Here is a 27,615-nt window from a genome sequence, read left to right on the forward strand (position 1 = left end):
CTGCCTCTTCGGGAGGACCTTCTGTCGCAGCAGCAGGGGACGGTCCTGCACCCGAACCTGTCCAGTCTCCACCTACAAGCTTGGAGATTGAGCGGCGGCAGTTGAGGCCATTTGACTTGCCTCCCGAAGTCTGTGATATCATTCTGGCAGCCAGGCGTCCCTCCACAAAGTCGGTATACGCCTGCCGGTGGAACAGATTTGTGGCATGGTGCACAGCAAAGGCTGTGGATCCTCTCTCTGCACCCCTTTCGGAAGTGCTGCTCTTTCTTCTTTCCCTTGCCCAGCAGGGCTCTGCTCTGGGCACTCTTAAAGGGTACCTTTCTGCTCTATCAGCCTTCTTGAGGCTACCAGATCAGCCTTCTTTATTCAAGTCCCCTATTGTGAGTAGATTTCTGAAGGGCATCACGCACATGTTCCCTCCTGTTCCCTTCGTGATGCCCCAGTGGGACTTGAATCTGGTTCTCACCTTTCTGATGTGTGCTCCCTTTGAGCCGCTTCATAACTGCCCTCTTCGTCTCCTTACTCTAAAGACGGCCTTCCTGGTTGCCATCACCTCTGCCAGGAGGGTGAGTGAGCTCCAGGCTCTTTCTTCTTCTCCACCTTTCCTGTCTGTTCATCCTGATAAGGTGGTGTTACGTACACGACCTTCCTTTCTGCCCAAGGTTGTCAAGGCCTTCCACATCGGGCAGTCCATCACTTTGCCCACCTTCTTTCCGCCTCCGCACCCCTCGAAAGAGGAGGAGAGGCTCCACCGTCTGGATCCAAAACGTGCGCTCTCCTACTACCTAGATCGCACACGCCAATTCCGGGTGGATGACCAACTCTTCGTTGGTTACGTGGGCGCGAAGAAGGGAAAGGCTGTGCACAAGAGGACCATCTCTAGGTGGATCATCTTGTGTATTCAAGCATGTTACTCCATGGCGAGGAAGGAGCCCCCGGCTGGATTGCGGGCTCACTCCACTCGGGCCACGGCAACGACAACTGCCCTGGGCCGCGGTGTACCCCTGCAGGGCATCTGTCAGGCAGCCACGTGGGCCTCGCTGCACACGTTCGCAAGACACTACTGCCTGGACAGTCAAGTCCGGAGGGATGGCTTCTTTGGCCGTTCCGTCCTCCAGGACTTTCTGGTGTGATATTGGTTCGCAGACCCACCACCGGGGTTGGTATTGCTGGGGTATCTATTCTAAGGTAAGGAATCTATCACTAACGTGTCTCTTTCAGATGCACAAGTTACTACTTGTGTAACGATATATCTGTAAGAGACATTAGTTAGTGATAGATTCCTTACCGTCCCACCCATCCTCCCCGTTCTGCGAACCGATATCTAGGGTTAAGGTCATCCCCTTTCAGGGCCCTAGTTTCATGGCACCAGTGTTAGTTCTATCATGGCTCTGCGTATCTGGCGCGGAAAAGCTGTGTTATCAGAACTGACGTCAGCGCGCATGGGCGCCGTCTAAGTACTCCGACGACGTCATCCCGGCGCTCACGACGCCGACGACGGACGCGGAGCCGCAGACGACGCCTACCAGCGCGCAGGGGTATTGCTACGCAAAAGTTTCCGGATCCAGTCTGACGCCTGGGGATATTCTAAGGTAAGGAATCTATCACTAACTAATGTCTCTTACAGATATATCGTTACACAAGTAGTAACTTGTGCTTATAGCCTAACGTGAATACCTATATAATCACAGTGAGCAATAAAGACAACCTGGTGACACACACTACATTCTCCAATAGTTAACACATCCAAACACCAAGGCAAATGGCACAGTTTCAATATGGAACAGTACCTTTTGATGTCAGTGTACAGTTTTTTTTATCATGAAAGAGGTTTGGAACTCGAGGAGGAGGATATGCACAAAGTTTAGTGGAATGGGTGGTATCTTATGGCAAATCAATATACTCCATATGTGCATGGACTTTAGGAGAGTGCTTACCGCAGTATGGCGCATGTAGATGGCACCAATCTTTAGTTTTGTCCATTTCTTTTAATTTCCAACTCTAAAAGGTCCACTTGTATCTCCAAGAAGATTGTTCTTATGTTCTGATTAGCAAGTTCTGTAAATACCGATTGATAAAATGATTTTTTTCTCAAAACCACCTTGTCATGCAGCTAGTGCCTGTAAGCAATAGGTTCTGTGACCTGCCTAAATAAAAGTACATGTTGAGACTTTTTTGAGGTTATCTGTACAGGTGAAGGGGTACCTTAACATCTTAACCTGCTCTCAGTTTGACATAACACCTTTCCCATACCGCTCAATGGAAGGCTTGATAAGACCACCTCAACCACTTTGCATAGGTCCGGGTTGCAGTTTTGGATCCCCGAGCGACCTTATTTTTCTTGTTCAAGGTCTGGTAAAGGTCAGCCTCGAAGTTTCATTCCTCAATTTCATCCAAATCCTAGAAAGAAAAAAAGAGGCAGCACAGGAAGAGAAGGTGGCAGGATAACAATACCTCTTAATGTCACTCTAGGTCTTGAGGTAAGTCACTGTCTCACTCTGCCTTCAGCAGACTCTTACTTAACTCATGACATTATTTTTATTTATGTTTTTTTTAACATAAATAAATGGCATTGTCATTTACAATGCCAATAGCAGGGCAAGAGAGCAAGCACAAGCAATTGGGGGGGGGGGGGGGCAGGACAGTGAGCACAAGCAATGAGGGGGGGGCAAGGGGAGCAAGCACAAGCAACAAGGGGGGCAGGACAGCAAGCACGAGCAACGAGGAGGGCAGGATAGCAAGCACGAGCAACGAGGGGGGCAGGATAGCAAGCACAAGCAATGAGGGGGGGCAGGGGAGCAAGCACAAGCAACAAGGGGGGTAGGGGAGCAAGCACAAGCAACAAGGGGGGGTAGGAGAGCAAGCACAAGCAACGAGGGGGGGCAGGAATGCAAGCACAAGCAACGGGGGCTGCACAGCCAGCACAAACAACAAGGGGTGTCAGGATAGCAAGCACAAGCAACGGGGGGGCAGGGGAGCAAGCACAAGCATCGAGGGGGGGAGGACAGCAAGCACGAGCAACGAGGGGGCAGGACAGCGAGCACAAGCAACGGGGGGCAGGGGAGAAAGCACAAGCAACAAGGGGGGAGGACAGCAAGCACAAGCAACGATGGGGGGCAGGACAGCAAGCACGAGCAACGAGGGGGGGGGGGCAGGACAACTTTACAACAATCTTAGCCCTAACCAGTCACACATTTTGAAAGTGTGCAGTTTGTAGTAAAATCGGTAACCAGTAAAAACGAAAGGATTACGGTCTAGCTTGCAATTAGAACCAACTTTCCAACGTAAGACATTGCTCCTTCCTGGAAAAAGGTGGTTAACTGAAATGCCAGCGTTTGGTCAACCCTAGGCAGTTAACCATGAAATAAAGTAAAGAGGTTGCCACAGCCTCCTGCTGGCACGGTCCTTCTCATCAAATTCAACCAATTCAAGTGACATGGCTGAAGTCTAAACGCAGAGAGCAAAAGCCATCGCCACTAGCCAAAATACAGGGGGCAGCCACAAATAAAAAACGGAGAGCCGACACAATCCAACGTCCTCCTTAGCTGTCCGAGCATTGCTCGAGACCAACTGCCAGCCCAGAGCGATCTTCCCGAATACCAGGGAACACACACCAACTATCATTTCAGGGGATTTTTTAAGCCGGAGTTGCAGTTTCAACTTAGAAATTCCACTTGGAAATGTGAATTGCCACCTTGCACAGCGCCACTGAAGGGAAACGCCTTTTAACACTTTTGCAGTCCTGCAAAGCTGAGACTCCTGGCCTGGCTTGTGAAAACATCATAGCTTCTCACGCAGCCAGCAGCACAGAGCTATCCACAATCATTTGTACTGTTTATAAGAATGCTGCATTGCCTATGTGCACACACATCGGTCTTCAGAGGTTTTATATGCCTAATGCGTTTTAGTGCAGTGATGCAGCCGCCAGAACTAAAATGCGGTAATCGAAGCCCTGATGCGTGGTCTTGGCCGGGCAGTAAAAAAAAGTTAACCTTCCATTGCATGGGTTTTGGAGCAGTTGCAAAATATGTGTCGAATTTCTCATTGCACAAAAGGCTGTAATTTCAGACATTTTTGCATTCTACTGCTTTGTTTTAATCGCTAGAAAGTTTCATTCTTAGTGTTGAATGCCACTTTTAAGTACATTGAAACCATGGTATCGTCACACATAGCATAGGAAATCCAGTCCTGCACTGTGATCCTTCAGTCCCCGCGGCTCTTCGTTACGACTTCAACATTAATTCAGTGCCATTTTCCGGAGTGTAAACGGCTGCCACCCGGAACCGCCGCCAATCCCCATCACAACAATCATGGGTAGCAAGAACTTTCTGTGCCATGACCATCCAATCAATCACCTCTCGGGTCAAATGTTACACCTTAACCCATGCCTCACTCGCTTTTTCACCCACCACAAAACTCCAACCTCACCAAAACTGCGTAGCGTGGCACACAAGAACGTGCGCGAAAAGCCTGTAAAAGTGTTTATATACAGCAGAGCCGCATGGGGACTCCACGGCCAATGAGCACCACAAAATATCGAGAAAGGCACTAGGATTGGATAGGATGCTGACAATGCTCCAATCCCTGGTCCACTTGCACCTTACGGTTTCCTTCCACTACAATGAAGACTATAAGAGTATGTTCAGCCGTCGGACTGGCTGTCATGCGACCTGGAAGTACTGAAAATACGACAAATTTTCTTAAACAAGCCCTGCCAGTCCAGTACGGCGCGGGGGGGGGGGCAGGACAGTAAGCACGAACAAGGGGGGGGGGGGGAGACAGCAAGCACAAACAACGAGGAGGGGTAGGACAGCAAGTACTCACCTGAGGACGACTTCTTCCGGCGGCGGTCGGGGGAAATGGCAAAACAAAAGCGCCGCCAAAAGAACAAAAAGTATACGCCTACCTCCGAATGACAAGCAAAAGGGGGCGGGGCTTAAAAAAAGCAAGAAACGCCCACGAACATCTCTTCCAATGGCTAGCCTCCATTTCAGAAGCTAGCCAATGGAAGAGAGAGGCGGGTTAAAGCCCCACTGTAGAAGTCATAAAATCTTCGGCTCCGCCCACTGCTTCACAGGGCGATGGTAGCCTCGACCTAAACAGAGCATGGTGACAATACTCTGTCCAAGAAGTCCATTCCAGTGGTACCTCCGACTCTGGCGCCTGTAGTAAGATCTGTTCTGGATACGTTGCTGTCTCTACCATACACTGCACTGATTCTGGCTTATCTGAAATTCCCAATGCCTGGAACTGACCTGACTCAGTTCCTCAACACCATAATCACATTATTCATACAGACTGCTGTCCCCTCTAGTATGCCTCCTGGTCCCATGTGTCCATTTGCGGTTTTGTTTGGGTTTCTGCCAGCCAGCCAGCCGGCCCTCAACGCCATTTGACCTAAGGGCTCCCCGTAATAGAATGCCTGGGCCAGCAGCCGGACCCATCCGGGCCCTGCGTACTTCACTCTTGGCCACTCCACTGGTGCGGTTACCAACACCTCCACGGGCACCATCAACTATTTCAGAGCCTCCAAAGGATTAGGAACACCCTCTGAAAACCTAACAATTGTATTGCCATATCAGAGAGAGGCCCAGAGATTAGCTGATCAAGCCATGTACAGGGAACTGTTGTGGAGGACTTCTTTAGGTTGGGCTTAGATCATCTCCCGCTGCCTGACCCTGTCATTTATGATGATGACAGCAATGAGGTGGCAAATTTGCTGCCCCTCTGTCTCTGGACACAACTAACTGCCTGGCGTTATGGAATGCTAGCATGCCTGATACATCTCCTGAGATAGAGACAGGATGCCTGCGGGTCTGGCTCCCGCAAAAAGCGATGTCTTTCCATTGCATTCTGAGTAAGGTAGTGATGGTGTTGGAATTGCCCCTGCCCACAATATAAACCAAATTCAATATCGTGATCATGGTCTTTCAGCTGTTTTGACAGCGCTTAAACCTCTGTTGGCTTTTATTGAGATCTTGCTTAGCGGTATAAAATAAGCAGGGGCCATGGTTATCAAACCGCAGGTTGTAAACAGGCTTATTGCCAGACGTGGGATCCTACTTTCCTCTAAGCCTATCGCTCACCAGAAGGTCTTGTGGAGCAAGCCTAGTCTTCACAAAGCAAAATCCAGGCACTTTTCCAATGGGACAGCTAATCCAAAAAGCTGGAGGTTGTTGATAAGAAAATGTTCTATGCTGGCAGCTTGGCCCTCGATTGAATGAGCATGACCGGTCTGCTTGTCAGATATTGCCATGCCTTAAAGAATATGGCCAAGTTGGTGGTTCTGAGCCAGCTAAACCAATATTTTGTGGGAGTGGTGAGGGAGGGGCAGGAAAAATAATTTCGGCTGACCTGGACACAATGGCCAGGAGCTTTGGTTCCTCCACTGCCCTTTCAAGGCATGCTTGGCTTCAACTACCAAGTTTTTTGAGAGATGTACCAGCAACCTTTATCGTTATGACATTTGATGGGGCTTGCCTGTTTAGAGATGACGCTAACCCGATCTTGGAAAGATTTAAGATAGGACAAGCTACTATCCGGTTCTTGCCTAGTGGCAGTTCTGGAAGTCTCTGGGCTTTTCCAAAGACTTTTCCTTTCAACAGCCTTAGCCCTTCCAGCCTGCTCAGTAGCTTGACGCCGAAGGAAAGTGGCATCAAGCATAACAGCCCCCCCTTATCCACATCATAAAATATTGTTTGGAAAGCTTCTTTAGCGTCCCCTTGACTGATGCATGTGCGGCCAGTTAAGTGGCTGGTAACCTTTTGTTATGATTGTAAAGCCATAATTTATGATCTGTGGTACTTACACTTTATAGAAAGAGGATATGCCCTACCCTTCCAACAGGTTCCTTCCCAGATTTCTCCCCCTCAGTCACATCACCTGAGTATCACCTTCGTTTTCTGTGAGGTGGCAGCTCTACTGCAGAAAAGATCAGTGGAGTTGGTCGCAGAACTGGATATTGAACAGGGGTACTACACTCAGTACTTCTTGGTTGCCAAGAAGGATGGCAGACTTTGTCCAATACTTGAACTCAGGATCTTAAATTGTTTGCTGTGCAAGGATAAGTTCAAGATGCAGTCCTTGGCTCAATTTATTCCAGTATTAGAAGCCGAAGACTGGATTTTGTCTTTGACCTGCAAGACACATATTGTAACATGACGATCCTGCAATTGCACAAGAAGGACCTATGTTTCATCCTAGGCTCGACACACTACTGGTTTGTTGTCTACTCATTTGGACTAACGTTGGTACCTCAAGTCCATACCAAGGTGATGGTACTTTTGAGAAGACCTAGGATCTCATTTCTTTACCTAGATGACTGACTGCTCAAGGCTAACTCTCCATAGATTGTCATAGACCACTAGCTGCAGACAACATCCCTACTGTCCGACTTGGCTTTTTAATCAATGTGCTTAAATCTCACCTAGAGCACTCTCAGTGACTACTAGTCATAGGGGCACTACTGGACACAGTACACAAGTCCCTTTCCTCCTCCTCTGAGGATGAGGCACAATCAGGATATTTTTCAAAAGTTACAGGAGGGGACAGAATTTCCAGTCGCGATGGTTCTTCTGGTCCCATTTGCAGACTGGCATATGGGGGTTCTGCACTGGTGACTTTGTCGGCATTAGTTATGGAACTGGGAGATCAATGTCACAGAACACTGTAACACTCTTTAGCTGGTGAATGATTGAGGAGCATCTTTCACAAGGGATGCCCTTCTGGCTAAAGTAGTGCCAGACACATCACTCATAGGTTGGGTTCACATCTGGGAGAACTAGAAATCGGGGATCTTTGACCTCCAGAAAAGCAGGTTCTTCACATCATCCTGCTTGAGCTGCACTCTGTTTGCCTGGTCGTGAAGGCCTTTCTATCATCCCTTCATGGCCAGTTTGTCCCAGTTGCCCGTCAGGTTGACTGACAATACACCCTTGCGATTTCTTTTTATGTCAACAAGCAGGGAGGAGGAATGTCTCATCTCCTATGTCGGGATACGCTAAAGCTCTGGGCTTATGGGTGTAAGCTCGGGTTCTAACTGGGCTCCAGCTATCTGGCAGGCTCTCTGAACATCGGGTTCCACAGCCTGCACCCTCTTACCTACTGCAAGTAGCTTCACAATCCAGAGCTGGTCAAGGCCATCTTTGCTGTGTGGGCCAACCCTCAGGGGGATCCTTTACCTACATGTGAAAATATACTCTGCCCACAGTTCTATGACGTCCTGTATCATTTGCAAGGAGCATTGGTGAACATATTTTGGTTGAAGAGGAGTTTTCTACTTCAGTGTTAGTTTCATCCCATGGCCTTGATTCCTTGAGTCTTCAGGAAGATTGGCCAGGACTGGGTCCAAGGCATTCTTATCAACCTGACTAGCCAAGGAGGATGTGGTGTGCAGACCTTCTGCAACACTTTCTTTGTTCCCTGCTGCATCTCAGGGGGGGACCTCCTCTCTGTTGGCGAGGCAGAATCTGCACTCCAACTTGTGTCATGAGGAATAATACCTGGACCGTGCCCAAGTAATTCTAATAGCTGTGGACTGATCACAAAGGGTGTGGGTATTGAGACCTTATGCATCACTCCCTGTATCATTTGATCTGTCTCCCTCACAGGGTAGACCTCCCTCACTCGATTAGCAGGTTTGTCACCCGACCAACCTTCAAAGTGGAGCCAGCTACCCTATTGGTATGGAGAGCTATCGGAGTGTTTGCGTATTCATTATGACACCTGAGATATTTAACCCTTTCGATGCTGATGACGAGCTCAGCTCGTCATCACCCACGGGTGTCGTGTGCTGATGACGAGCTGAGCTCGTCATAGTGCCACTAAAATGGCATTTTCCAGCACACAGCGGGAAAACGCCTAGCAGCCAAGAGGTTAAAAGGTAAAAAAAAAAAGAAAAGGAATATGCCGGTAGGTAGAATATCACCAGAAATATAGTTGACAAAGGTAAGTAACTTTATCTTTTTTTACAGATTATGCTCCTTGCTGAGCATTTTATGCTAGAATTTCCACCTCAAGGCCTCTAGGTGATGTGTTACACCTTTACTGAGACTCTAGTCTTGTATACATGTTCCCACCACTGCTGCTACTTTCCTGTGTTATAAGGGGGAAAAAATATGTATGCCTGGGTTCAGCTCATTCTAATGGCCCCAGACAGGGCTCAGAGGATGTCGTACTCTGACCTGCCGAGTCTGAGTCTCTACCACTGTTTCACCTACCTCTTCAGGAGGATCTGCTCTCCCAACAGGGCAGGATTTTACACCCCAGCTTCCATGCATGAAGATTGTACGGATTCAGCTGAGTGGGTTTGATCTTTCTGCTGAAGTTGGATGTGATTTTGATTACTCATCACCTGTCTACAAAGTCAGTCTACTCTGCTTAATGGGCAAGTTTGTAGCCTGGTGAAAAGACTGTTGATGTGTAGTGCAAGTAATATTTCTATGGCGCAGAGGTCACCCAGCGGGTATCCTGGCGGTGAGATTACCTAAAAAGAGACACTATGCGTAACTGTACTTGTAAGAGCATTGCAAGAAAACAACTGTAATACTAATATCTAGGAAAAAGCCTAGTTTTTAGCTTTTTTCTGAATTGCATCAGATTGTCAATTTGTCTGAACTCATTTGGCAATTCATTCCAGAGTTTGGAGGCTGCATAGCTGAACGATCTGCCTCCAAGGCAGGTTCTGTAGAAACGTGGGGTGCAAACTAAGTTGGCCGAAGAAGAGCGAAGGTTTCTGGCTGGGGAATACCAGAGAAATTTTCATTGTAATAGTTTAGGCCCCATTTTGTGTACTGCCCTGTAGACCATGCAGAGCGATTTAAATTGAATTCTTTGCACGATGGGTAGCCAGTGAAGGTATTTTAAGGCTAGTGATGCAGAGGCTCTGCGTTGTCCGTTTAATGCTAGCTTAGCTACCGTTACTTGTATCCTTTGCAGCTTTTTTATCAAGAATACCGGAGATCCAAGAAGCAGAGCATTACAGTAATCTAATCTGCTCATAATGTTACTCCTTACCACTTAATGTCTAGCCGAGGTTGGTAGAAGTGGGAGTATTTTCCGAATAACTCGGAGCAGATATAGGCAAGTGCTCACTGTTTTGTTCACTTGTGAGTCTAGTTGTAAATTACTGTCCAGTAATACTCCTAGATTACGAGCTGTTTTAGCAGGCTGCGGAGGATTGTTTGCAGGTGCCGGCCAGAAATCCACAGGCAGTAGACAGGGAATTTTATTTGCTACACAGCAAATAACTTCCGTCTTGTCTCCATTGAATTGTAGGTAGTTATCCCTAAGCCAGCCTGCTGTTTCTTGTGTACAGCTATGACATTTTTCAATAGATACTGCCTGATTACCTTCAAAGGAGAAGACGAGTTGGGTATCAACTGCATAGTTTAACACTTCAATACCGATGGATTTTATAAGGGATATCAGTGGACACAAATAGAAATTAAATAGGATTGGGCTGATTGCAGACCCTTGCGGGACCCCATGCTTTATGGAGCTATCTTGGGAGAGGAATGCTGTCATAGCCACTACCTGTTGTCTGTCTAGTAGGTAGCACTGAAACCAATTCAGTGCCATTCCCATAATGCCATTCTCCATGTCTAATAATCCCAGTACGGCCATTTGGACATTGTCAGCCCGCATTCTAAGGTCATCAAGGACTGTCACCAGTTTCGGTGCCATGTCCAGGACGAAACCCAAATCGGACTTAGTCTAAAAGGTTATTTTGTTCCGCATATTTAGAAAGGGATCTGCTCACAACTCCAGAATTGTTACCGGAAATGGTAGCAAGGATATAGGTCTATACTTTGAGGGGCAATGAAGATCTAAAGTAGCTTTCTTTAATAAAGGAGACACAACTGCCTTTTTCCAGCATTTTGGAATAGTAATTCGAGACTGGCAACATATTTGGTAGAGGTACGGAAAGAGCTTCACTCCGAACACCTTCCACATCTTGTGTGGAAGAGGGTTCAGAGGAGATCCTGAGGAGATGATATCTGCGATTAAACTGAACTCTTCCTGTGTAAGAACCTGGAAATACTCCAGGAATTCCTTGGTTTCTCTATCAATTTCTTTATCTTGAGCTCTACTACTTAATGATACGCATATATCATTTTCACTGTCTAACTCCGATTCAATAGTGGTACATAGGCCACTTATGATTTTATTGATTTTCTCTTCCAAAAAACATGGCCAGACCATCACAATGCTCTTGTTTGGCAAGGGTCCTATTCTTCGCACAGTCTGGATTGGACTAGTCCCCCACTATACTGAATAATGTTTTGGTCTTATTAGTAGCTTTGGCCTTAGCAATTGTCTCTGTATAGATGTGTAATACTTTTTTCAGGACTACTTTGTCTATTTCCTCATATCGCCTCCTCCATTTTCTCTCTGCCTGTTTGTATTTTATCTTCAATATCCTTAGCTCCACATTGTATCATGGAGTTGACTGTTTATTCCTGTTTTTAAGCTTTTTCTTCAGGGCCACTCTAATGTGTGGGTAATCTGGTCACACAAGTTCATATAGTTCTCATCCACTGAATTGTTAATATCGAAGGTACTTCTTCAAATAACTTGTGGGAGCTCCTTGGATTTTAATAGTCTGGACCATTCCTTTCCCAGTCGGGTGCTGACTGGGTTGTCAGTTTGCTTCAGGCGAAGAGTTCTGATATTTCCTGTTTATTCATCTTTTGCCCTACACAGCTTCACTGTAGGAACTGTTGTAGGTTATTTGTCAGCCCGTTTAGTCCTTCTGCATGTGTATGATCAGCCCTCTCTGTTCAAATTACCATTTGTGATGCCGTTTTTGAAGCAGCTTTGCACATATTTCATCCTGAGCCTGCTATTATGCCACAGTGAGACCTTAATTTGGTCCTTGAGATTTTGATGTTCTCACTTTTAGAACCTGTGCAAATCTGAGGTTGCTGACTCTTTGCTCAATCTTCCTCATTCCTCATTCCAAATACATCTGTGCATTGCATCAGTGATCTGTAGGCACTATTAGCACACCAGCTGCATACCACTTTCTTTCCAGACAAGATACTCTGGATTCAGCCACCCCATCTCCCAAAAAGTAATGGTCTCCTTCAGTGTGGCACAGTCCATCATCTTTCCCATGTTTTCTCAGAGGCTTCACCTATGGGACCCTAAAAGAACCTTTAGTCTCTATATCAATTGGACTAAGGAACATTGGGGTGGATGAACAACTATTTGTATTCACCGGTGCAAAGAAGAGGAAGGGAGTTCAGAACAGACCCTTTCAAGATGTATCGTTCTCTGTATGAACAAATGCAAAACCAAGTAGGAGGCCCCTGAATACGTTATGCTCAATCTTCAAGAGCTGTTGCTGTGACTGTAGGTAGGGAAGTTTCTGTGGTGGACATATGTCAGGCTGCAACGTGGGCGTCTGTCCAACCCTTCATCAGACCCTTCTGTATCCATTTGCAGGTCCTCAGGAAGGGCATTTTCCTGATTGGTTTTGCAGGTACTTTCATATAGTACTCGAGCTATGACTACCATGTGCCCAACATGTCTTGCATGTATCATTCCAAACAAATGTCAGTGTTATGTCAACAAAAAATTGAAAGCTGTACAAACAACATCGGACTTGGCAGTAAAAAGGAACTATTCCACATCATTAGCCGCACTTCTCCCACCCTTCACTCTTTCTTCCAAAGTTTGCTCCCAAAAGTTGTTGCGAAAGATGTTGTTTGCATGCAGATATTTATGAAGAAAAACGTGTTTGAACAGTTCACCACCCAAAGACATAGTTATTATGACAAATGCCTTGTCTTGCTATGTTAACAAGCCAAATGCCTTCTTTCATTTTAACTAGGTTTTACTATGGCAAGTAACTGATTCTCATGAGTAGAAAATGCTTATTCTGTGTTTCTTGACAGTAAAGAAATATTTATTTTAGGGATGAAGACAACGCCATCATAAGGCCGTTGCCCAGGGTGAAGAGGCTGCTCTCAGATAACACTTGTCTTCCTCATATCATTCAGGTAAGGCACAAATTCTGCTCTGCTAAATTATTGGTAGGAATATGTGGTCACAGGCTCACTTATAAACAAAGTAATGTTCCCATTACCCCAAGTACAGTCATTTTTGTTATTTAGACATGGATATTTGCTCAATTTCAGATCTTAGTTGCAAGGTTTTCTATCTCCTTCCCCTCCAAAGCAAGCAGCCTGGCCCTTGGAAATTCATACATTCTGCTTTAAGGATTTCGGTGTCCTAATTTCCACAAACACAATCGGCTCGCCTAAATCAGAGCGTGCTTGGACTATGGTTGGGGTGCTGCTTCACCACCTGTGAGGTTATGTGCCTCTTCAGTTACTTAGAAGAGTTTCTATTTAAAGTAATCCCCTTTGAGCCACCTTCTGTAACCTGGATGGACAATAAGCAGGAGCTCAACATTTCTGTGTCACAGGGTAAAAAAGTGAATAGTTTAATTGTATATGCACGCAATAAAAAATCTTAATTTTCTTTAATAGTTTACTGAAGTTTCCCTGAAGATTAGAACTATTTTGTCATACGGTCATCAGGGGTTCTTTATAGAGTATGTTGCTTATTGATGATGCATGATGACATTTTATTGAACCGTAAACTATTATTTAAGTAGTTATATATAACAATGCGGTTAATGTAAAATAAGAAACATTGAAACAACTCAGTCAATAAAGACCTTCACTCTGTCTTAATCACACTCAATAAATATATGTGGTGCCATAACAATGTAAAAAGCAACCTCATTTCTAGCTCTTATTAAAACCCACACAATTCATCATAGACCCTGTATTACATATTTGAATCCTTTGTTTTATGGATATACTTTCACAAACTCCAACCATCACTTTCTGTGGCCAAGAAGGAGTTTAATCAAATATTATCAGACACATCGGCATACATATCTCTTGCTCTCTTCTGTTGGCCCGCAGTGTCTGACCTTTTTGTATACAAACCCATTTTAAGATTACAAGAATTAAAAGGACAGGAAAGTAAAAATGTTTGCGTTCTTAAGTAGAACTGTTATTGATTTTGATTATTGCTAAGATCTTTACCTGACATCAAATTAAGTACATTATCTCATCACCTTGAGCAAGACCTGGCTCTTCGAATGGCCCCATCTGAGCTGCACACTCCTAACCCACTCCCCAACCCGAGGCCCTAAAAGGTGAGTAGTGCACTCTATAAACCCCCTGATTGATTGATTTGCTGTAGCTTTACAGCTCAGAATTTGTTTGGAGCCATTGAGTTTTGAACTTTGTTATAAACGTGTTTATCAATTGTTATATTGCAACAGATGTTCACGTTTCCATAATATTGACACACTTAATACTATTTACTTTTGCATGTTTACAAATCACTGTACCCACTTCTTTTTTTGCCCTATTTTCCAACTTACCTAATTTTTGCAAGAAAACTAAAAATATGCATTGCGAAGTTTGATAACAATGTAATCAGTCTCTCACTACTCTTCCAAACGTCTGCACTTTTGATATAGACAAGCTATTTGCCCTGGGTACTTTGAAATATGGTACAGCTATCAGTAAATGCCCTATACATACAGACCATATTTCTGTTCACTTTCTTGATGTAATGTAAAAAACATTCTTGCTGAACATTACTCCTTGCCGCCTTTTCCGTTCTTATCCCATTCTGCACAGATGAAGTTTTCTGGCAAAGATGTAGATTTGTAGTAATGGAGATTACCAGTGAAGACTGTCACTAGGTAAACCTAGGCTCTGGGTAATAAGGATTACTTGTAAATAGATCATTTCTGTTGACAGTACAGATTAGCCCTGATGACAACCTAGCTTTTATTTTTAAATAGCTGCATTGACAATTTATTTTTATAGCCGTAACTGATGTGCTAGCTAGATCTGTGTTTTCTGATATAAGCAGACCATCCATGTTGCCCTGAATCCACTTTCCTTTTATCTAACACAAATCTTAAAAGTTGTTCACCTCCAAGTGGCAATGCTTGTATCCCTTATATGGTTTTTGAGTCCCAGGATGTATCTGCTCAGTGGTTTAGTCTTGTAGATAAGCATTTTGCCAAATTATCTGATAGAGACATCTAGCCACAGATGTCTTACCTTTGAACTTCCAGGCGTCAGGCCAGATCCAGAAGATTTTCTTTAGCAGTACCCCTGCATGCTGGTAGGTGGCGTTGGTCGACTTTGGGTGAAGTAATCGGCATTGTGTTACTTGTCGTAGTAACGTCGACATCATCAATATAACCACCACTCCGGCACGCTGAGGTCCGTTCTTCTCTTTCCGCGCCAGCCAGCGCAGATCCGTCTAAGCGAGCTTACCCCCTTTCTTTTTCTGACAGACTTTTTTTGACTTTTTATCGACCACTTTTGGTGTGCTAGAGATGTAACAAGAAGACCTCGGGGGTCGCTGCGCCATGTCCGTCAAGAGCCCTCACTTAGTCTGTCTCTTGTGGCTGGAGAGCGTCCATGACACAAAATCGTGCTCTGATTGCCGGGCCATAGCGCCGAAAGCTTTGAGGGAGGGGTCCATAAAGCTAATTTTGGCCTGATGACCAGCGCCTCAAAAGTCGCCCCATCGGTCTCGTTCCCGGTCGTGAGGAAGGTCTGAGCACTGCTCTGGTGGATCGAAGTCTTCTACTTCCAAGTCGTCAGTTAAGAAGCATCACAAAAAGCACAAGAAGTTGAAGCGTGCTTCGACTTCGACACGTCCGTTGTGTGGCAAGCCAGAGGAACCTCAGCGTTCGAGGCTCCATGGAGCCGGTGCCTGGGTAGGCTCTGCGTTTCTCCTTTTCCTGGGCCGGGAGCAACCCCTGTCCAACTTAAGGAGTAGCGACGATGGGCAGGCAGGATGGGGATATGAAAATAGGCATCCTGCCAGTTAAGCGCTACCATCCACTCTCCCGGGTCCAGGGCAGACAGGACCTGAGCTGGGGTTAGCATCCTAAACTTCTCCTTTTTGAGGATGTAGTAATGGGCTCTGAGGTCGAAGATAGGAAGGAGCCCTTCATCCTTCTTGTGGGAACAGAAAATAGTAGGAGTAACAACCACAGCCTATTTCTGGCCCGGAAACCCTCTCTATAGCTCCCTTGGCCAAGAGAGTTTTGACTTCCTCACGGAGTAAGGCAAAGTGATCCTCCATCAGCCGGTTGTACACTGGAGGCATGGATGGAGGGGTAGTCTTGAAGGGGAGAGAGTAGCCCCATTGGACTATTTTCATCACCTACCTGTCAGAAGTGATGTCTCACCAGTGATGCTGATAATGGCGTATTCTGCCACCAACTGCCCGAGAATGATCCTTCTAGATCGGACTAGGAGGGTTTTGTAGTGGAGGAGGGGGATCGTGGCTTGGCTCGTCTTCTGGCCTCCCGAACCTCGGAGTCGGGAGTGAACCACGTCCAAGGCCCCACAGAGGTTGCTGAACATGTTGGGCCCTGTGGCCGGAATAGGGTTGGCACAGTTGGTAGCTCCTTCCGTAGCCATGAAAGGAGCGAAAAACAGACACAGGCCGGGAAGTTGTGGTGAGGCCCAAGGACTTGGCCGTGACTGCAAGTCCTTGAAACGCTCAAGTGTGGCATCTGCTTTGTCGCATCTGCTTTGTCAGCAAAGAGACAGAAACAATCAAAGGGCGTGTCCATAAGATTAGCCTGAACATCCCCCGAAAAACCAGACTTCCTCGGCCAGGTGTGGCGACGTACGGCTACCGTCGTAGAAATTGCTCTGCCCAGCGAGTCTCATGTCCAAGCCACATCAGATGGTGAACTCTGCTACATCCCTCCCAACTGAAACGGCTTGGGAGAGTAGAAACCATTCCTCTCCTGAGACTCTGGGTAGCACGTGTTTCCCATAACGAATGGGAATAATGGCCCAAAAGGAATGTGGTGGTCACTGATTACAATGCTAGAAGAGAACATTTTCTTCCCAAAGCTTTCTTGTCTCTTGGATTCCCTATACAGGGCTGCAGAAGGGAAGGCGCCACAAATGCAATCTGTCTTGCCTTTGGGATCTTATAAGTTTTTAGCGATGCAGCAGATTAGCCTGCATTCTGAAATATCTACTGTTCTTTAAAATGGTGGCAAAATAAGCACTAAACTGCAGAACACGCTAGGTATGGGAACACATGGAGAGAAATACTGCCTATCAGTGGGGAATTATATTGTCTAAAGCTCTGTTTTTAATATAAAATCGGCCACTTCGGTGGTCATATCTCAGAAAATATAACATTTAAAAAATATTATTGCCTATGGGTGCACGTTCAATACAAGTTTCTATGGCCTGAAATCTAGGGAATGCTAAAGTGACTTTGGTATTTCTTGCCAGAAAATAAAAAAGTCCCTTAGCAGAAAGAAATTCTGGTATTTTACGGACCTCTACTGGTCGTCAAGACAGTTAAATAGAGGCAGTTAAACAGAAAAAAGTCCCTAAGCAAATGTAAAAGCAGACAAGTCCTAGTGCTGATCTCCAGATCCCACAGAGTACCATCAGATATTCCAGACAGCGCAATCGCTGTCTAGTCTCGACCTAAAAATGTATTAAGATTACCAAAACATCGGCTCTCCAAGCAGAAAGTTTGCAGGAAGTTTCTAAGTAACAGCTTTTGCAGTGTGGACAGTGTGAGTACATTATAACACCAGCGAAGGGTCTAGGACCTGTGATCACCACTTGGGGTTGGAATTCACTCAGAGGCAAGCAGCAGGGGTTCAGGGCGGGTCCAGTTAGTACTGGTTAGCTAGGTTCCAGATGGATGGGCCTCTGGAGGCTTATTGTTTCCCTGTAGCTCAAACAGAGGGTCAACCTTTGGTGTCACTTCTGGGGTCCTGGCAAGCAGGTCTAGTCTTCTTCAGGTTCTTTCAGACATAAAAGCAGTCCTCCTTCAGATTCTCCACAGGTCCAGGAGTGTTCTGAGGTGGGTATTAGGGGTGCCACATTTATACCCTGTGCCAGCCTGTGGTTGGGGGGAAACTCCTGGCCACTCCCAAACTAATGGGGAAAAAGTTCCCAGGGGCAAACCTGCATATTTTTGAAGTGATATCCTATGTGATATACTGGAAACTATCACACAGTGCACTTCTCTCCCTAAATCCAGCATGGCAGAACATTTCTTCTCCTGGTCATAGTTCATTCTGCCCACCCAGAGGTGTGGCTATAGTAATGGGCAAACCCTCACTTGTGGACACTCCAAATCTCTTCTAGGGCAGCGCCTCCTCCCACTGGGTTTGTAGTCAACCTGACTAGCAAGACTAAACGGAGGCAGGCCTAAATGTGAGCTACAGCTGCCAGTGACAGAGTAGGCATCCTTTGAAGTTCAGGAATGAGCTGGGGTCAGCAGCCAGGCTGTCCTACGCAAGGAAGAAAAGCACCTCCCCACACCCATGCCCCTAGTCCTTTTCTGGGAGGAATACACATCTCACTACAGGAGAGCCATCAGCAGTCAGGTGACACTGACACAAGCACTCCTGGCTGAGACAGGAAAATGTCAACTTTCTGAAAGTGTCATGTCTAAAATAGTGCAAAAAATCTGACTTGACCATTAAGTTGGACTTTAAATTATTGTTAGAGCAAATCCTTGAACCTTTCTCTAGCCACTCTCAAACTGGATTTGGCACTATTAAATGTAATTGTGTAAACCAGTGTTAGCTTCTGTTAAATACAGCCTGGCCACAGTGAAAAAAACAACTTTGGAGGTTTTTCGATGCCAGGGAATGTAAAATATTAACTTTACAGGTCCTAATTTTTAAATACCACGCATCCTGATCTATGGGTATTTAGTTCTCTAGAAAAAAGGGGCAATCCAGTAACCCAGGCACTTGAGTTGGACAATAATTAACAAAAAAGTGGACCCTAGGAGGGAAGTGTAGCCCTTGACTTCCATAGCAATAGTATTACACCAAGGATAGAAGAAAACCTCTCAAAAGAGTAAGTTTCAGTTATGCGTTTAGTGCATTTATTTATACATATCCCATTCCTGAATATACAAATGAGTCTTTGCAGTAAAATGAAATATTTACATTTTACTTAGAAAAGAAGGTGCTCCTAAAAGGTGACGGCGCAGTGAAAGTGATATATGCTGAATAAAGAGTGCATATGTGCTATGTACAAAAGAAAGTACATGTGGCTGATGGGGATAATGGAATGTTTGAAGTCAACACCTATTACTATGACTTTTTTACATAGCCCGTATGCACTCTACATAGTGCACTTTATAATAATTTGGAGATTAAGATCTCATGTAGTATTGCTCATAAAAATAAATATTTTCCTACATATTACACTCCAAATTGTACCTAATTTTAAAATTAGTTAGATTTGGTAAATACACCAAACGATTGACTGTTGGAGTGAAAAAATCAGAAAAATCATTGACGTTTTCTGACTACCCCACGTGGCATTGCCTGTTAATGGCAGTTTCTTGCAAGATGTAATTAGGAAAAGAATTGGGAAAATTGGTACCACATAAGCCAGATGAGATTAGTTTTTCACTTCTTTCTTTTCAAAATGTTTTCTCAATTTCTGGTAATAAATGTTGGATACAAATGTGTTTAAGTGTATTTTTGTCAATTTGCTTTCTAGCTTCTCCTGACCTTTGACCCGATCCTTGTGGAGAAGGTTGCCATATTGTTATACCACATAATGCAAGACAATCCACAGTTGCCTAGATTCTATCTGAATGGTGTTTTCTTCTTCATTATGATGTACACTGGATCTAATGTACTTCCTATTGCAAGGTAAGATATAATACAATTATGTTTTTAAATGCCTACAAAGACTGTAAAAGTGTGTGCAGGTCATAGTGCACTTCTCTTCTCAAACCATTTGGAGAAAATTACGTGGAAGGGTTCTCAGTATCTTAGACTGACCAAATGGCGTTGTGATGCTTCACATATTGCCTTCATTTCTGCTTCAGCAGTTAGACGTGCTGTAAGCATGATCTACAAATATTCTCCAAATGATTCCTCTTATGAAGTATTCATATTTACTAGACTGGGGCTCTCGTGCTACTGGAACCATTTTGCGCTTTCATGGAATGGAACCTGATACCATCTACACACTGCGTAGGGTTACCAGGAAGTGACAGGACCGGATATGTTTCATCATGGTGCTCTGTTTTCTACAGCATTATTGACATCACTCCTGACCAAACGTGCTTGATGGTGTCTTATGAAAGTATTTCTTCACATGATGTTTTTCCAATGAGCATGATGGCTGTAGTTTTTCCAATGAGCATGATGGCTGTAGATATTTTTTTAAGCTATATATTTTCACTGACGTTTTAATCAGCAACTCAACAGGCGTTTTAAGTAAACGAGAAACAAAAGATATGTAGACAGTACATTGTAAACTGATTCAGAGTTTATTTTAGTCTATTTGAATGTAAGTTAAATGAGAAGTCAGTACAAAGGGGCAACTGTTCTCTTAAATGCATGTGTATGGGGTCTGTAGAGCCAATTTAGTTTCAATCCTGTGAGTGAGACAAATTCTGTTCCAGCATTAGGAATATTGGGGAGGATTTGAGTCTTTCCATCTGGTAGTGGTTTTTGGATAGCCTTTGCTGCCAGCAAATCAAGGAATTTGACTTTGGATGCATCTAGGAGTTTGCTAAGCAATGAGGAACAAAAGCAGAAGATCTTTAAGTGATAATCTGTTATTTGGCCACATAATGGATGTTACTTCTGAAGACATCCATTTTGACAGAACAACTGTATGTGTTCTATTTTAGCATTTTCGCATTAGCAGCACCAGCTGTGATCGTTGTTTTTGAAAGCCAGCTTCGTAAAGTTTGCTAGAGGTCCATAGTTCTTGTGCAGGACGTAGAAGACTGTCTGTGCCAATTTTGCACAACGACTGAGCCTCTGCTCATAGTCCATAGGCTGAACAAAAGTGGTGATGTGGCCGTTGATATGTAAGAAAGTCTGTAGTTGATTAGTTTGTTATCCTTTACATTTTCACTTTTTTAAAGCCAGAATTAAGTTGTCAGACATGACCAGTTTATATTCATTAAGCCCAAGGGTTAACCATTCACTACAACTCACTCTGTGGAAGTGAAAAATCAAATCCAAGTTCTCCATGACCTACCTCACTTAGCACTTATTGCTTCATTCCCTTGTAGAAATTATGCCTGTCTTATGGAAGAAAAGGAAAGGTTGTCACGATATGTTCAGTTCCCTCATGTCCACCTTCAAATTTTGCCCATTGAAAAGTGTATTTGCAACATAAAACAGCAGTGGCTAGCTGTGGATCTAGTATTAAAGGAAAACCAAACCTCAGTTCAATCAGAAACTAGGCCTGGGCGGTGAACATTGCTCCGTTTGTTGAGTTTGCGGAGTTTTCTGCACTTCGCACTCCGCGGAGTGCAGAAAACTCGCTTCGCGATGTGCAGCGGAGTTATTTCCCCGCTCGCAAAGTGGAAGTTCGCAATCGTGAATGGTAAGTTCGTGTGCTGCCGCTTGAGTAGAATTTCTACCCGAGCGGCAGGATTACCAGCACAAACTGCAGTTCGCACTGCACTCCGCCACTCGCAGAACTTTGCAGAGTTTCATGTAGCAAAACTTCCCGAACTACGCCCAGGCATGTCAGGAACCTGCACAGATGGTGATAGTACCCATGTGACACTATGCAGGCTATATGGTTTCTGCATCTCCGTCTACAGTAATGTCTGAATCCACCATCTAATGAAGAACCATCTAATCTAGCCATACTTATTTAGTCTGTGCAGTATTGCTGAAGGCAGTGGACTTTTTGAGGTTGGGCTAGTCGACTAATTCTATGGTTTTAGAGTACACAGCCCAAGGCTAGTGTGAGATCCTCTTTTGGACCACTTCTTTTGGTCTTCTTCAACCCAATCTCCCCTTCAACCAGAACTCCTTGAGGTGTCCAGTCAGAGGCCTCAGGGTAATGTAGTTGTCCTGGGCCTGTGGACAAGGAGAAGAGATGTAAGGTTAAGAATCATCTCAAAACACAATATTTATTATCTGACACAGAGCAAGCCAGGTCATAGGGACATCATTAGTATGGAGAGGAAAATGTGCACCTAATGCATAATATTTTAAGAGCTTAAGGTACAGCATACCTTCTCCATAATGGAAGAGCATAGTGCAGGTGGAGAGACCAGGGCCAGCAGAACTCTATTTGGCATTTGCTGAGCAGGATTACACTGATTCCAGTGCCAGAGCTTCAAACTGTAGGAAAAGTGTCTGTAAAACTGATGCATGTCAATAGAGGTGCTTAAAAAGCCTGTAGCTGACAAACACCCACAAAAATATGTACAAGGAACTGCAAAGTGTTACATAGAATCCCGTTTTAAAGTAAAGATTTCAGCAGTTTTACCAGTATTAGTTTATCAACCTCCCACAATGGCACTCCATTCTAAATAAAGGAAAATGTACAATGTGCAGATTGGGAATAGCCCTAAAAACATAATTTTGTATAGCCAAAAGAGTCCTTTTCTGCAGTGGTGTCTCAAGTGTTGCAACTCTTTCTTCACAGAAGAAATGCCACTAAAGTCCTTTACTCAATGGTTTGCTGTTTCTAGTTTTTATTGATGGATTTGTGAACTTTCCAGTACAAAAAAAGACTATAATTATTGACACACTAAATAAATTACATCTTATAGCTCTGACCCCCACCCCCCTTCCCCCAAATCACCACAAGCCAACCTATGAACATGACAGGACAGGGGCAGAAAACACTCCTAGTGCAACGGCCCTGGACACAGCTGGGTCCCAAGCAACAAACCATCTTGATTAAATTGACAGCTCAGAGAAGGCACACACCGAAGCTGCGAAAGCTGCAAAAGGCAAAAGGCAAAACAAGCATATGTATACCTTACAATGGAAGAATGGGAAAGGCGGGTAGCCTCCTACTACCCAGATTCACCTCCGGAGGATGACAATAAAATCCATCAAGTTACGAACACCGAGGAGAAGCCAACAGGCACAGGAAAATGTATGGTTATCTCTATTAAACACTTTGGCACTTTCAATAAAAGCAATGCAGTCCCACTCAAATAAAGTGGCCATTCATTTATCTCTTCTCATTTTCCTGGCAATACACATCTCGAACATCAATGCTAACCTATCTTTCATGAATAACATGATTAAAGGGCTCAAGTAGATACACAAATAATCCAGCCACTCTGCACCTCTTTCACCATCGTCGACAAACTCTCAAGTCTACCTTCCGTGATGGGGAAGCTCCTATCTGATATAAAAAAGGCAACAAACACCACAATAATAGCATCCCAGGCCAGCCAAGGAAAGGGCACTTCAGGATCAACCACTAACACCACAGGGGTTACAACTCAATTGTGCCAGGTGCAAGGCACTCCTAAAGAGTCACCTAAAGCTAAAGAAGCATTGACCAGCCCCGCCCCGAGAAGCAAGTCATTGGAACACACCAGCGAAAAGGCCTACGGGGTAGGATTAAGCATAGGAATTGAAAAAAGCTTTAAAGACCATCCGAGTTTAGACATCAGAGACTTCGTGCCCACTGGTGCCTCGCAGCAACTGGTGAATGAACAAGCAGCTAGAACATACCCCAACCCACCAGGGCACATTGATGGAGAAGAAAAAGGGGGTAAGAAATTATATGAAACAAAACATCGCCGGAAACAGAGGAGGAAGGGCAGGAACAGGAAGACCAACATAATTGCATATTTTCAAACCGGCACCCACACCCCAACGACAAAAGCTCATAAGAGGTTAATCCGGGTACTGACAACCTCCTCTGTCACAGACATTCTCTCTAACCAGCCGAACCGAGCGACCACGGAGTGCGTAGGGCCCGGAGGAAAAAGCAGCAAAGACTGCCTGGCCAACCACTCTTCCGAACCAATGAAGGGGGATCAAAAATGGGAAAACCTCTTAATGTTCAATCACTTTAAAGACTCAAGTGCCATCATTACCTACAGAAACAAGTTCTCCCAATCAGAATGAACTCGTAGTTACTGCGGGAGCCCCAAGTGATCATCACCAGGAGGAGCCTAAGACTCGCACCATCTTGCTCATCCCCGAGTACAATTCCAAAGGCCCGGGTGACATCCTGAATATAGGGAATATCCTTGAGATACTAACATCAATCAGCAACCTGGCTGACATAAGATCGCATGTTTTGGAATTTATTGAATTTAAGGAACTCCAACATCTATCAGACCAAGAGATAACAAAGGCAACCGGGTTCACACTCGAAAGAGCGAAGAGTATCTTGAATGAGGAATGTCAACGAAATCCCTGGGGGATTCAACTAAAGCCCTATTGAAAAAACAGGCTTCCCGGATCTCCTGTTATCTGAAAGAGAAACTTAGTGATAGATTCCTTACCTTAGAATATCCCCAGGCGTCAGACTGGATCCAGAAAGTTTTGCTAGCAGTACCCCTGCGTGTCCGTCGCTGGCGTCGTATGCGCCGAGATGACGTTACGGAGACTACTTAGGCGCCACCCATGCGCGCTTACGTCAGTTCTTTCTTTTTCCATGCCAGTAAGCGCAGATCCGGTTAGAGCACGTACCTTAGTCACTTTTTAAATATCTTTTTGGGGGGCTGTTGTCTCTTATTGGTCTTAGTGTAGGGGTGCCTGGTTTTAAGTCCTGTGGACCTGCCGTCGCAATATGTCAGTGGCGGACCCCCCACAACGTCTCTCTCTACTGCCTGGAGTGTGACCACGACTCCCTGTCTGGACTGTCGGGCCATGGCCCGAAGGCCTTGAGGGAGCGGCGCCAGAAGTTGCTTGCGGTTCGGCACTCGTCCCAGCGCCGTTCGCGGTCCAGGAGCAGTTCTCGAGAATGCTTTTGGGGGGGCCACCATCACTGCTCCTCGGGCTCCAAGTCTTCACCCTCAGATTCAGGTAAGAAACGACATAAAAAGAAGTCGAAGAAGCATTTGTCGGTCTCAGACGCCCCCGCCTGTCCTCGGATGCAGACGAGGGGGACAGGGGTCCCGCCTCTGCGGCTCCTTCGGAGCCTGGGAGTCCCGCGGCCTACCCACCTTACCAGAGTCTGTCGCTGACTCCCGCACAGGTGCAAGAGCTTCTTGCTGCCATGGACCGCCTGCTTAAGCATCAGGCTCCCGACGGTGTGCCTTTGGGCCCCGCGGTCCCATGTCAGGATCCTGCTGGCCTTTCGAATCCACTGGCGGCTCAGACCTCGGTGTCGCAGGATCCTGCGCCGTTGACTCCGGCCACGGCACCACCCTTGGCTCCGCCTGCGGCACTGCAGTGGATGCCATTGGTCCACCTCTGCCCCGGTTCCCAGACAGTTTTGTCCCCACCTAGGATCCGAATTGGGGCATGGCACCGGTTTGGCCCCGTTCTCGGCGCTGTTTGTTCCTCCCCCGGTCACTGCCCGGCCACCGCGGTCTGCGCCGTACACGGCGGAGGTTGGGGGCGACCAGGAGTGGTCCGAGGAACCTCTTGCTCATCAGTGCGACTCTGAGCAGGATCTGGCGGACGACTTGGAGGAAGCCGGCAGCCTAGACGTCTCCTGTGACCCGGGGTTTGCCTCTCCCCGTCCACTATGGAGGAAGGTGCCTCGTACATGGTGGTGCTCCATCAGGCAGCTGAGGTCCTTAACCTTGATCTCCCTACGGTGGCCCTTAAGACTAATCTCCTCACTGAAGTGCTCCACTTGGCATCCACGTCATCTGAGCCACTGTTGCCATTTACAGACGCCCTCCCTGACGTCTTGTTGGGCACTTGGTTGCGGCCGGCCACAGGGGCGCCTGTGGATAAGAATGTCGCCAGGCGCCATCCTACGCCCGAGAACCTGGTCATTTAAGCTTCGACATCCCAGAGTGCCTTTCCCATGGCGCTGCCGGATAAGAACTCTAAGAAGCTGAAACAGTTTGGCAAGAGGTTGTTCTCCTCGGCCAGCGGTTGTTCTCCTCAGCCAGCTTGGGGCTGCGATCGGTGAACACCGCATGTCTGTTGGGCCGCTATTTCCAAGCGGTGTGGGATACCGTTGCTCAGGTGTTGCCTCAGTGTCCTGAAGAGGTCCAGGCTGTGCTGTCCCTGGCTGTGGCAGAGGGTAAGGATGCTGCTAAATTTGCCATTCGTTGTGGCTAAGACACCGCGGACTCCCTCGGTAGGACGATTTCCATGACTGGCGCTTCGTCGCCATGCCTGGCTGAGATCTACCGGGTTCTCCCCGGATGTCCAGAGTTCGCTCATGAACATGCCCTTCGATGGCCCTCGAAGGGCCATCGAAGGGCATAAGGCCGACAGTGCGCTGGAGCGTTTCAAGGACTCTTGAGCTACAGCCAAGTCCTTGGGCCTTTCCGCCATGCTCCCGGCCACGTCTACTTTTCATTCTTTTCGTGGCCAGGGAAGGGGCGCCTCTGCCCGCTCGTTCAGTTAAAAGCCTGCGCAGAACCAAACTCAGCGTGGGCGTGGAGGCTACTGTTGCGGCTCCTGGGGCTGGCGTGAGGGTCAGTCCACCTCTGCCCCCGCGACAACTGCCTTGAAGCCTTCCTAGTCTGAGCTTCGGGACGCACCCCACGCCAGTGGGTGGCAGGATTCAGCATCACCTTCCTTATTGGCGTTCTGTCACTTCTGACAAGTGGGTGCTGCAACTCGTCCGGAGGGGTTACTCCCTCCACTTCGAGGCTACCCCCGCCATGCCACCTCAGTTCCACCGCATGTCGGGGGATCACTTTGCGCTTCTCCAGCAGGATGTTTTGGCCCTCTTGGACAAAGGGGCCATTGAGAGCGTTCCTGGGCCAGAAGTAGGACGTGGTTCTTATTCCCACTACTTTCTTCTCCTCAAGAAGGACAAGGGAGGCTTGCGCCCCATCTTGGACCTCAGGAATGTCAATTGCTTCCTCTGGAAGGAGAAGTTCAAGATGTTGACTCTGGCTCAGGTCTTGGCTGCCCTCAACGCTGGAGACTGGATGGTAGCATTGGACTTGTAGGACGCATATTTTCACATCCCCTTCCTGCCGGCCCACCGGCGATACCTGCGGTTCACGGTAGACCAGGAGCATTATCAGTTTGCCGTGCTCCCCTTCGGCCTCACCAGCGACTCTCCGGTGTTCACAAAAGTGATGGCGGTGGTCGCAGCTCACCTGCGCAGGTCAGGGGTGTCAGTCTTTCCCTAACTCGACGACTGGTTGTTGAAAGCGGGCTCCCCCCTGCAGTTGTCACCCACCTCCAGACTACGGCCGAACTCCTGCTTTTGCTGGGGTTTTCCATCAACAACGCCGAAGTCGCACCAGAGTCTTTCTCAGAAGCTCCCTTCATCGGAGCGGTTCTGGATTCGGCGCGGTTTCGGGTTTATCCTCCTGATCAGCGAGTCTGGGATATTCAGGCTATGATTCCGATCTTTCAGCCTCTATCCCGGGTTTTGGTCAGGATGACCCTCCGGCTCCTGGGCCTGATGGCCTCCTGCATCCTGAAGACATTCCTTCCCTCTGTCCGGGGAAGTGTGGTGCAGATGTTCACGGACAACACACCGCCATGTGGTATTGAAACAAACAGGGCGGGGTGGGGTCCTGGACCCGATGTCAGGAGCCTCTGCGCCTCTCGACATGGCTGAAACATCAAGACATTACCTTGTTGGTTAAACACCTGGTGGGTTCTTTGAACACCAGGGCAAACTAACTCAGCCGCAGGTACATGATGGATCACAAATG

At 46.4% G+C, this 27,615-nt stretch overlaps 1 protein-coding gene across 4 annotated transcripts in view; it reads left to right on the forward strand.

Moving 5' to 3' along the window:
* The window catches only part of DNAJC13 (DnaJ heat shock protein family (Hsp40) member C13), a 1,694,551-nt gene that overhangs the window by 839,324 nt on the left and 827,612 nt on the right, over positions 1 to 27,615 (forward strand). For all 4 annotated transcript variants that reach the window (XR_015300721.1, XM_086942056.1, XM_086942057.1 and 1 more), the window contains 2 exons: positions 12,920 to 13,004; positions 19,569 to 19,723. Coding sequence is in view for 3 of the 4 variants with exons in the window: in XM_086942056.1 (XP_086798182.1) it covers positions 12,920 to 13,004; positions 19,569 to 19,723 (240 nt within the window). In the remaining variant the exon portion in view is untranslated. The remainder of the gene's footprint in view (positions 1 to 12,919; positions 13,005 to 19,568; positions 19,724 to 27,615) is intronic.

The sequence above is a fragment of the Lissotriton vulgaris genome, chromosome 10, assembly GCF_964263255.1.
Source record: "Lissotriton vulgaris chromosome 10, aLisVul1.2, whole genome shotgun sequence".
In the NCBI taxonomy this organism is placed as follows: Eukaryota; Metazoa; Chordata; class Amphibia; order Caudata; family Salamandridae; genus Lissotriton; species Lissotriton vulgaris.